Raw genomic sequence first — 12,086 nt, 5'->3', positions numbered from 1 at the left:
CCCTGAGGCAGAGGACAGGGTTCCAGGTGCCTGCGTGGGCCCTGAGAGGTATGGGTACTGGCATCTGATAGCTTTTTACAAAGGCAGGGAGTGTGCTCCGTGATTCCAGGTCGTGGACCACGACAACATCACACTGGGTAAGAGAGTGTTGCTATTTACCTTCTGAGGCTTTTCTAGCTCGAGTGTGCCTTGCTGGCAAGTTAAAGGCATATTTTGCCCCTAAGCTCAGGTGACTCCTGGGTGGCAACTTCACACATAAAATAAAGCAGAAAATTCAGCAATTAGGCCACTGTCATCAATCAAACTGGATAATTTCAGAGAAAAATAAACGAAGGTGGATTTTTAGAAGTGACTTGATTTTTTAAAATGAAAGTTTGGGTATTAGTCATCTGTTGCTGCATACAAATTACCCAAACATTTAGCAGCTTAAAGCAACAAACCCTGCCGCAGAGTTTCTGGGAGTGGGAAATCCAGGAAGTTTCAGTAGGCGCCTCTGGCTTAGGCTCCCATGGGCTGCAGTCAAGGTTGGTCAGGGCAGTCAAGGTCAGTCAGGGTGCAGCCTGCGAGGCCCTCTTCCAGGCTTACCCATCTCCTCCTTTTCTGGTGCAGGCTGGCTGCTGGCTGGAGGCCTCGGCTCCTTCCTTTGGGGCCTCTCCTTGGGACAACTTGCAGCCCAATGGCTGGCTCCCCTCCTTGGGACAACTTGCAGCCCAATGGCTGGCTCCCCTCAGGGACCAGGGGTACCCAGGATAGAGGCCCCCAAGAGGGATCCTGGTACTTTCACTGTCTCTGGTCTCTCAGAGCCCCAGGTTCAGCCTACTCATGGGAGCAGGGGGTCACATATGTATGGATGTGAGAGTTGGACCATAAAGAAAGCTAAGTGTCAAAGAATTGATGCTTTTGAACTGTGGTGTTAGAGAAGACTCTTGAGAGTCCCTTGGACTGCAAGGAGGTCAAACCAATCAATCCTAAAGAAGATCCATCCTGAATATTCATTGTAAGGACTGATGTTGAAACTGAAGCCCCAGTACTTTGGCTACCTGATATGAAGAACTGACTTGCTGGAAAAGACCCTGATGCTGGGAAAGATTGAAGGCAGGAGGTGAAGGGGACAACAGAGGATAAGATGGTTGAATGGCATCACCGACTCCATGGACATGAGTTTGATCATACTCTGGAAGTTGGTGATGGACAGGAAAGCCTGGTGTGCTACAGTCCATGTGGTCTCAAAGAGTTGGACACGACTGAGCGATTGAACTGACTACCCTCCTTGGATCGTCCCTGCCTCTCCTTAAGTGTTTTGGACTTTGTGATAAATAATGGGAACTAAAGGCTCTGCCCTGAGAACCCAGGAGTGGGCTCATTTCTCCCTCTTCAGAGTTAGTGTTTGGGAATGTCCTTAGTGTACACATTTCCAGTGTGAACGATTTGATACCTTGCAGAACAAGGTTATATAAAACCAAAACAGTTACAAGCATCCTGTGGAAGCAAGGTTGTGGCCCCCTGAGCCCCTGATGGTTTCCTGGGGATGAGTCAGATAGGTGAGGATGCCAGACTTCCTGATGGAGACGCAGAAGCAGGACGAGCTCACAGGCTCCAACCTCAGCCCGGCTGTGCTTCCTACTCCTGCTGCTTTGTCGTGTGTAGAGAGAATAAAACCAGGATCTGTGCAAGGAGGGTGGTGAGAGTGAGCGGTAATGCACAGGTAAGGCTTGATGTGGGGGCAGTGCTGGGGTGAGCTGACACTGACATGAACTCATGTGTCCCGGGCATGTGTCTCCAGAGTAATCTGCCTGAAATGTCTTCTTATCCACGTGGTCAGGGACTAGTGATGTCAGCTCCACATTCCCTCTGATGAATGTTCATCCCCACACTTCTTCATCCTGTGAATCTGTTCACCGGACCAGCGAGTGAGTGGGTCCCTGAGCCTGGGGGCCCGTCCTTGTCACACAGGGTTCCTGAGATAACTGGGGTTGAGCCTGGCTGCAGAGTGTTTGGCAGAGACTTTCTTCTCTCGTTTTTCCCTTCAGTCTCACCTCTCCTTCTGCCCACAGCCTCCTCTGAACACCTCACATACTCACAGCCCGTCGCCCTGCATCCCTGCAGCGCTTTTCATCTGTGACAGGTTTCGTGCCTGTCACAGGGGTGCTGGTGCTGCCTCCTGGTTAGGTGATGGGAGCACTGTCATTCCCCGATTCTCACCACACTCCGTGTGATGATGGGTACAGATGGGTGCAGCTGTGTTTTCTTCCTAATGGAAGATGCGCCGTGGTCATGTGGCCACCAGTCGCCGTGATGCCCGAGGCCACCATCACCATCACTGATGCCCTCTTCTTTCCCCACAGCCTGTGCCTTCCGGTACAACGGGCTCTCCTTCGTCTACCTCATCTACCTCCTGCTCATCCCCCTGTTCTCGGAACCAACTAAAGCCACCATGCAAGGTAAGAGCCCCTGGCTCTCTGCTCCAGGGTGGGGCACATCTGGCGGGGATTATCGGAAGGGAGAGATGCTGGTCCATCGGGGAGCTGGGGCACTTGATGGTGATGAGTTTTTGTTGCTAAAAGTTGTTTTTCCCACACATGTTCCCCGGCAGGCCTGTGTTTGTAGGTTTGCAGAGGGTCTGGAATGTTCTGGAACTCAGCGTGTGGTCATGAAAATGAAGCGGATCTGCAGGTTCTCTGTGCTGGGAATAGGTGGTGGGAAGTGCAGCTAGGACATGAGCAGGAGGCCTGGGGAGGAAGCCGGCGGTCACAACTGCATCACATGTCAGCTGGAATCTGTCATGCGTGACTCAGTCAGGTACAGAAAGACACAGATTCCAGTGCTAGTTTTTCAAGCGTGTGATTGCAAACCCGTAGCTCCTTCCCCAGTGCTCTCCAGGAACCTGAAGGTGTAGAGAGAAATAGTGACTCTTTCCTGAGGCTCCGATGAGGAAGCTGGTCTGACTTGAAGTTCTTCCACAAAGAGAGAAATTAAACTGCACTGAGTTAATCGAATTAATTGTTTTTTTGAAACGATGCCATTACAAGAAATCAGGACTGTGCCCCACATCTTAGGTGAGAATGATGGCCCTGTGTTTATAGCAAAGGACAGGAAGTCAGGCTTGACATGGGAATGGCCGTGGCTCCATGGTGCCAGCTCACAGTGCTGACTTCTCAGGAAAAGCAGTGAAGTCCTGGTGTAAACAGAGCAGTAAATCCTGACTCTGTCTTTCCTGTTCTCCCCCGACTGTTAAATTGATTGTTCATCCTGATGCTTAGGACTGCAGATGCACTGCTGGTTTTCTTGCCTTAGGAAGAATTTAAGTAATAGGTCTTCTAATTCACTTAAATCTTAATACACACAGTGAAGAAGGGCTAGAGAAATGTGAGTCTATACAAATCCTTATCAGACCAAAAATATGTTGTTTATGAGACCCCACCCACCCAAGCCTCCTTCCTAGAGTCCGACATAAACAAAGACACGTAAACAGCTTAGCTTCTGGCCTCGGAACCAAGATGGTAACACACAGGCAACTCCTACCTCATGGCTGGGAGCTCCTGTATTAAAGAAAGAAGGTTTCACCTTTAGAATTGAGTGCTTTAGAGATGAGTACCTGTTTGTCCTCAATTAAACTATCTGTTGCTTTTCTGTCAAGGTGTCCCCTTGTTTTATCTAGAACCAGGTCACGGGGTTTCCTTGTCACACTCAGTGATGACGCCTGGCTTTGCTTCTTCCCAAATGACCCAGCCCCACTCTGCCCAGGGCCTTGATCTCTGTGGGGGTGGGTGTGTGTAATGTGACCCATCATCTCTTCCCAAGCACAGAGAGGGTGACTCGGTCAGAAAACACACAGGTGAAGGATGAGATCAGACACGCAGAGCCATTTCTGTGTGTGGGAAGAAATGTCTGAATCCCCAGAGTGTAGCAGGTCAGAACACAGACAGCATCGTGTGCACAGGTGTCAGCTTCCTCGCCCCCCACACCACTCACCTGGGGCTGAGGGTCCAGCAACTCAGAGGGAGCCTGCAGGCATCTTTCCAGCTGGTACCTGGGAGCAGGGCTTGGGGTTGTGTGTCCTGTCCTCCCGTCCTTCCTGTCTTTCAGCGCCAAGTGGCATGGCTGAGACTCACAGCCTTGTCTGTTTGCTGTGTCTGGAGTCGCACGGGGACTGGAGGGAGGGAGACCCCACGTGGTCTTTATGAACTCACAGGACTCACAGTCTGGCTGTTCTAATTCTGTGATTGGAGGCACCCAGTCCAGGTGTTTCTAGCGGAGGTGTGGTCCAGGGTTCAAGTCACATGGTCCAAGAAGATGCCTGTGTGGCATCCACACAGACAGTGATGGATCTGGTGGACTTGAAGGGGTGATGCCGTGTGGCTTTGCAGAAGTCTCGGGGTCACACACATTTCTCACAGACGGGTAGGAAGGTCCAGTGTCATCTGGGAGAGAACTCTAGGGCATCTTCTTTGCCTGCCATTCAGGGCCTCTGCCGCACAGATGCACACACACACACGTGCGTGCGCACACACACACGTGCGTGCGCGCACACACACACGTGCGCGCACATGCACACACATGTGCATGTGCACACATACACACGTGTACACACATGCACACGTCCCCGCAGGCACACACGCACACACACACCCCCACATACACACACACAGGTGGGCATGCACAGTCAGAGCTCAGAGGATGGGAACTCTTAGTAAGTCAGTGTGCAAATTGCTTCTCCATTCTTTCTCCTTGGATTTCTCAGCAGGAGTCAGATGTCAGTATAGTTCAGGCTCATGGTGGTCTCAGCGAAGCCCCTCTCCTCGGGCTGCTAATCTCCATCCTCCCAACTCTATCGGCTCCTCAGACATTCTCCTTGTCTCCAATCCACTCAGGTCTTCCCAGAGGCTGGGCCAGAGCCCATTTTAGTGCAGTTATTTATGGAGTCTCTCCTTATGGACCACCTTGAAGATGGCAAGGGTTTTGCTCTTTTGTTCACGACTGTGTTTCCAGGACCGGGGACAGCGCCTGGTGTCTAGCCGTCCGTCCATCAATATTTACAGAATGAATGAATGAGTGCATTTTTGTTCAACAGTCTAGAGTTCTTGGCGTATAGGAACCCAGCCCTTGTCGTCTGCTTCCCTTGGCCTCCAAGAGAGCAAACGTCGCAGGACAGTTGATCACTCACACCTGTCTCTCCTCTGGAAATAGAAGCTTGGGTGTGGGGTAATAGGTCCTGGGAGTTTGCTGCTTTAGATTTACTGGGGATCAGAAGATTATGAATAATTGAAGAAATGAGAATGTTGTATGCTTTCCTTACAATGTTAGGGATTTTTTTGAAGCCTAAGATACTGAAGGAAAGCAAGGAAATCTTCGCTTGCTGTTTGCTTAGCAGTGGGCTTTGCATTTAAATTGAGACGTCACTCCATTAAATAGGAACTAATATGTAGTTAACTTCAGGTGGCCCAAATATTCCAAGTTGATGAGATATTAAGTTCTTTAACTAGACGTGTATATATTAAGTTCCCTATGCCTGTGTATAATGCGTATTCTCATTGTGGTGGAACAGTTGGTATTTTGTCTGGATGGAACACGTGTGGTAAAATGTATGAGATATAAAAGTCCGTATAGTGTGTGTAGTCAGCACACACTGACTAATGATAACATGACCGTTGTTTTGAAGGATAATGTTATTACTTTGAATATCAGAGTGAGCTAGATTTAGAAATCTCAGTCTCATAGCTGGTCCTAACCTCAAGATATTTCCTAGTGCTCTTTAAATATCAGCTAAGAATTGTGTGATATCCAGGCTTTCTTGTTAACAAGCCCAGGACACACAGGTACTGTGTAGGTGGTCATGCTCTTAACCCCTCTATTATCTGACCTGTGCCCAGGACAGAACACTGTTCTCAGTATTGCAAACACAGAGGGAAGCCTAATCATTGAATAAATACTTGTTGGCTGATAGATTACCAGGCCCTGGGCACAAGGGTCTGGAGAGATGATACGGGTTTGTTGAGAGGAGATATTTTAATTTGCTTCAGTGCAGACTGATGACATGTGGATATTATGTAGAAAATACATCTTATTGAGTGTGATTGTTTATTTCTTTCAACAAATGTTAATTGAAAGACTGCCCTTCACCAAACACTGTGCTTGGGTTTGTGGAGAATAAAAATGAGAAGAAAGCATTGTTCTTCACTGTCATGGTCTCCCAAGCACTTTGGCTCTTGTGTGTTTCCTTGAAGGGTAGCTCTGTCAAAGAAGCTGTCTTTGGAAGCCATGGACTTGTTCCAGTGATGCTGTCATTGTTTTAAGCCAATCTCAGATTAATCCTCCGCAGTCTCCTTTGGAGTTTGCCTTAAGTAGCTTCAGTGGTGGGCTTCCCAGGTAGTAAAGAATCTGCCTGCCATTGCAGGAGTCATGGGTTCAATCCCTGGGTTGGGAAGCTCCCCTGGAGGAGAGCATGGCAATCCTCTCCAGTATTCTTGCTTGGGAAATTCCACAGACTGAGGAGCCTGGCAGGCTACAGCCCATAGGGACACAGAGGTGGACACAACTGAAGTGACTTAGCACACACTCATGCAGGCTCCACGGTGGCAAGTCACTGCTCTTTTAAGTTGGCTCTGATGTGATAGTATTTGAAGTCAACTTTGATGGGCGAAAAAATGGAGATGAATTAGTTATATCAATTTTAGAAAAGAAAAAAAGAAAAAAACCCATAGTATTGAGTGTAAAACAGTGTCTGAAGGTCGTGCCTCATGATCATTGAGGAGGTTTAAGATTTATTGGATGATACACCCAAGTGACAAAATAATGGAACATCTTTCTCTGGTGGGTTCATGTGGATGCATGGATGTGTGAGACTAAGACACTGGGCAGAGTGAGATGGGGGAACCAGAAGGCAGCATCCTGAAGGAGGTACTGATTAGCTTGATGTACCCGAAGTCTTGGCCACAGCCATCCGGCCGCGCCTATCTGGCCCAGACCAGAGAGTCAGGTGCAGCATCTTCAGAGGCCTGGGGACTGAGGGTGCTAAGAGCAGGTCAGTTTCCTATGTGTCAGGAGCTGCGGTGAGTGCTCCCTACACACGACCTCATTTAATTAGAGGATAGAAAATGATTGATTGAAATGGCAGGAACCCCCCTCCACTCTGGAATGAAAAAATCCACTGGGTTATAAATCCACTTAACCAGCTAGGAACCTGCATGGTGAGGGGCTGGTATGACTGCACTGTCCTCCTGCCATGGAGGTTGGTGAGCCTCAGTCACTTTTAGGATAGTCTAGACTCCTGACCAGTTCCCATCCCACCTCACCAGCCTTTCCACCCATCAGGGAGCGCTTCCCCCATAAGGCTGGGACTCACCGTCTGGTTCCATGCACCTGATCATACTTTCTTAGATTTTGGTTCTGTAGATGTTCAGAGTCTCAAATCTTTTTCAGTTGGTTTCAACAGAGAGTTTTATTTACATTCTTGCATGCAAGGAAAGCTCTTACTTTATCAGTAGAGTGTCGGGGGTCTGGGGTGAGAGCCACAATCTGGTGTGGGATGTGGACTTTGCTGTGAATCGCTTCTGTCTCCTTGCTCAGTCCTGCCAGCATCTTGTCTTAGTTCTTGTGCCCGTCTGCAGGCTGGGGAGGGTAAGAAGGTTTCCATTCTTTTTTTTGTGTGTGTGGTGGGGAGAGTCATTTACTTATTGGGGGCTGTTTGAGAAGGAGTTCTCCAAATGTCAAGACTACAGTACTTTTTGGGCAATACTAGTCATTGACCTGCAGTGAAGATATCTTAGAAGCATCATCATTTAATCAGTTCACAGGTGACATGTTATGTCTCTCTCTCACACACACATGTGCACACACACACACGTGCACACACACAAACATGCTGAAGGACCAGAGACAAGGGTTGTCTATGGTGGGTAATTATTTCTAACTGCAAAGCTGTTGTTTGGTTCAGGGACCCTCAGTCACTGGAAGCTTTCTCTGAGACTGAACGACTCATAGGTGGGAACAGAGCCCTGGGGGTGGAGGGGAGGGAAGGGCTTTGGGTACCTGGGTGGGTCTTCCTAGGTCTCCCTGTTCAGTCACGGAAGCCGGGTCCTTCTGAAGCAGGTGAAGCTCACATAAGGGTCCCGGCCTGGCTGAGGCACTCAGGTTGCCAAAGGAAACCAAAAGGACCAAACTTTCAGGATATGCCTTCCAAATATTTTTCAACATGTGGTTTTTGTGGAGAAGATTTTCTCCTTTTGTTGAAGGGGTGGGTTTCTAAATTTTTTTTTCCTACATAACTTTTCTGTATATTTTTTGAGCAAGGTAGCAATTTCCCTGCTGTGTTTGCTTATGTTTACAATGATTCAAAAGTCATTAAAAAGGTCTTTTTGTCGTAATTTGGCTCTCTTTCAACATTTGGAAGGAGGATAGCGTTAGAAGGCGGGTGGTCAAAGAGAGGCTTCATTGTGCTTTGAGGACAAAGGTGAGCAATTTAGCAGGTCGGGTTGGTTCATTTCCGTAAACTGTTGACAAAGTTATTCGAAAATAATAAGGAAAAATATTTTATTCTCTTCAGCTCTGAACAGGGTCCTAGTTTAAGAGGAAATTGTAATAATCATAGGATTGTGTGTGTGTGTGTGTGTGTGTGTGTGTGTGTGTGTGTGTGTGTGTGTGTGTGTGTGAAGTAATCACCAGAAGGCCTCACCCTCATGTTCTGACCCAGGAAACACTTTACCAGAGTCACTGAAGGCTCCTGTGAAAAGAAAAATGATGCTGCGTTTGCCGATGTGAAGAGGCAGAGCGGTCTGTAACTTGTAAAGTTGTGTTTAGACGTCAGAGAGGAAATAGTAGCAGATATTTTAAACTGCTGGCATCTGGTTTTTGTTAAAAACACTATTACTCTTTATACCATTAAGCTTATTATTACTGTGGTTTATTATGTCATCGTAAAGCAAAAGGCAAGGAAATATTTAATTGAGCAAATTATTTGGGGGTAAGTGCTTTATTATCAATATCAGCCCAACCAAACAGAATGCTACCAAAATGATGAGATGCTTGCTTCTTGAATTTTTGAATAAATTAATGGTAAGACTTTTAGGTTATTTTATCTGTTCTTTTTTGGGGAGTGGTTATTTTGAATTTGGCAAAGAGCTTTCAGTGACACAGAACTTGCAGGCACACATATAATTCTCATCTCAGGAAACACAGGGTCATATTATTATATGAGTCAGGAGATGTTCTCAGAAGTCCTGAACTTTGCATTTTATTTGGCTGTGATCAACCAAATCTGTAGTGTGACCTCACCGTGATTTAGGTACTGTTCATCAAGACAAGTTCGGGAGTGGGTGAGGGGCCTGAATTGGATGTCAGTTTGCTAATTCAAGGTGGAAATGACTCTTTTGTTTATTCACTTGACGGACACACACTGGTGCCCTGTACCAGCACTGTCCTGGGCATTTGGACACTAAGAAATAGCACAGGATGTGCATTAACAACACATTCCTGGGCAGCAGGTTCCTTCAGTTCCAAGAGTCCTGGTTTCCCACCCCCATGTTGAGTCCACATGCTGGTCCTGGACAGAACACTGAGTCATCTGCCATGGAGTCAAGTTAATGGATACCGTGTCCCGTGCTTGTGCTGAATAAATGGTTAAAGAGCTCAGAGGAGGAGGTCATCCCTTTTACTTGAAAAATGTATCTTCCCTTCGAAAGGGTTCAGCTGATTTGATTTGCTTCTCTGTGTATCTGGAGTCCATTTGCTTCAATTTTGAAGCTGATTTACTTCACAGTCTGGACGAGACTAATTTTTGATGGATTGACTTATTAGAGTCTAGGCTTTGCTTTGCATATAACCATTTCTCTTAAACAGACCCATGTATGTTTGCATAGATTCATACAAAAGAACCCTTTCAGATGAAGACTTACATTTAAGTTTCAAGCAGTGCTAATTGCTAATTGGAAGAACCACTAGGTAACACATGCAGGGCTTGTGTCTGCCAGGTGGCTCCCTCAAGCTTTCTACACCTCGTTGAGTCTTCCCAATACCCCAAGAAATACGAATCCATACTATTTATGTTTTACAGAAAAGGAAGCTGAGAAACACACAGAGGTTCATGAATAATTCCTGAAATGAACATTAAAAAAAAATTGATCCAATAAGTGAAAGCTTCTAAAATAAATAATTCAGTTACCAACCCAGGCATTTCCCACATTCTACTGGTTTTATTATGAAATTAATACAGAGTGAAAATAAGTGAAGAGATTTTTGCATATACTCCAGCTGCCTTGTGACAATGTAAGTGGGCGGTTATTGTACTGCAAACACCATTTAGGATATTTTCTCAGCATTAAGCAGAGAAGAGGATCCCAAGAATATATTTTTCTGAATGCTTAAAAGTTATTCATTTATCATGTTTTGACTAAAAGACCATTCACATTTCTTTATCTCATTCCATAGATTATGTTATATATAGACATCTAAGAGAGAATCACTAAAGGTGGGTCATCTAAGAGCCTCTGACACAGGGTCCTGGCCAAGAGTGTGTGTGAAGCCTGAGTTCTGACCCCTGTTTCGCTGACCAAGAAAAAAAAATACTCCAGTACAGGATCGTGTGCTCCCGGGGGAAGGGGTCCCTTGGGGGAGGCGGCAGCAGTGGTCCTGCAGGGAAAAGGAGAGAGCACAGAAAAGGTATGTTTTACAGCAACACACGGGCCCCTGAAGATGAGTCCTGTTTGTTTGCTCAACACAATCCCGTCAACTCCCCTCCTGACCCCCTAGCATCCTTGAGATGAGCCCTGAGTGACCACCAGGCAGTGGTTAGCTTGTAAGTTCCTGCTTCGTCTCCCCAGAGAGACCTGGCCACCCCGAGGCCACAGAGATCCATCACCGCTTCATCTCAGTGGAGACGCAGAGGCAAGTGGAGGAAGGGCTAATGGCCAGGCCGGGTCTGGACAGCAGAGCGATGGGCACCATAGCTGCAGGACCAGGTCTTCCGGTCCCAGATACCGTACTGCTCTGTTTTTCCTCTGTTTCTCAATTACTTGCTTGTGGACTGTGCAATAGGTGAGGATTAATCATCTCTTTGCCACCAGGCTCATTCAACGGCCAGCTTATTGGAAAGGCACGATCGTGCATGCTGGCTGTGCTGGCTGCTTGTTCATGAAGGTGAGAGTGAAGCAAACACTTGTCCATCAGAGGAGCTGACGATGTGATGGGGGCTGGAGGGCTGCGTCTGTCTGTAGATGGCAGGGACTGCTCTGTCATTCAGCCAGATGCTGCTCATCAAATATTCAGCAGCCGGGGCGTTTACAAAGGCCTGTCGTGGGCCCACGGACAAGCCAAAGGGAGCCAGAGGCCAGGCTTCTGGACGTGGGGCTGGGCTTGGATTTTTGTTTGGAAATGAGACACTGGCTTGTTGCATTGAAGGAGCGGGGTGGGAGGTAGTTACCTGGGGAATTAAACATATTTGTGGTCCAGAATTTTGCTGTTGTTTGGATTCTGTGTGTAATGCTCCGACAAGAGTCTGAATTAACTAGTCCCCTGTGTTAATTCTCGGGACCACCTGTCGCAGGAAGATTGACCTACACTGAGTGGGGGGCCAGATGAAGTGTTGATTCAGTCCTTCATTCATTCGTTCAGTCATCTGACAAATATTGATGAGGCATTTACTCTTTATAAATAACATGTTGAGAACCGGCAGTACCACCGAGAACAAAAGTAAACATAGCTCCACAATCCAAAAATTTACTCTCCAGGTGATAATACAAAAGGGTGTTTAATTTTTTAGAATAGGTTGATCCCTTATCATTGGCAGGTTCTGTGTTTGTTAATTCGTCTACCTGCTAAAATTCATTTGTGACCCCCAAGTGATGCTCACAGCGCTTTCACGGTCACTGTTGGACCCTTGAGGAGTGGCAGGAAAGTGGAGTTACCAGCCGTGCATGTGCGGCTGAGGAAGGTCAAGACCAGGTCCCCTTTTGGGTTCAGCTCAGACTGAACAGGACAGTAGTTAGTGCCACGTATACAACGCTTTTGTTCTTTGTGTTGGTGATATTGCTGCTTAAAATGTCCTCAAGTGCACTGCACTTCCTGAGCTCAGGAAGGTTGGACATATGATTATG

At 47.1% G+C, this 12,086-nt stretch overlaps 1 protein-coding gene across 1 annotated transcript in view; it reads left to right on the top strand.

The window, feature by feature from the left end:
- PIEZO2 (piezo type mechanosensitive ion channel component 2) overlaps positions 1–12,086 on the top strand; it is a 255,503-nt gene that overhangs the window by 41,447 nt on the left and 201,970 nt on the right. The window contains exon 2 of the mRNA XM_018039712.1: positions 2,346–2,441. Coding sequence (XP_017895201.1) covers positions 2,346–2,441 — 96 coding nt within the window. The remainder of the gene's footprint in view (positions 1–2,345; positions 2,442–12,086) is intronic.

This window comes from Capra hircus, chromosome 24 (assembly GCF_001704415.2).
Source record: "Capra hircus breed San Clemente chromosome 24, ASM170441v1, whole genome shotgun sequence".
Taxonomy (NCBI): Eukaryota; Metazoa; Chordata; class Mammalia; order Artiodactyla; family Bovidae; genus Capra; species Capra hircus.
Note: the sequence above shows the minus strand (reverse complement) of the source record. Positions and strands in the feature narration are given on the sequence as shown.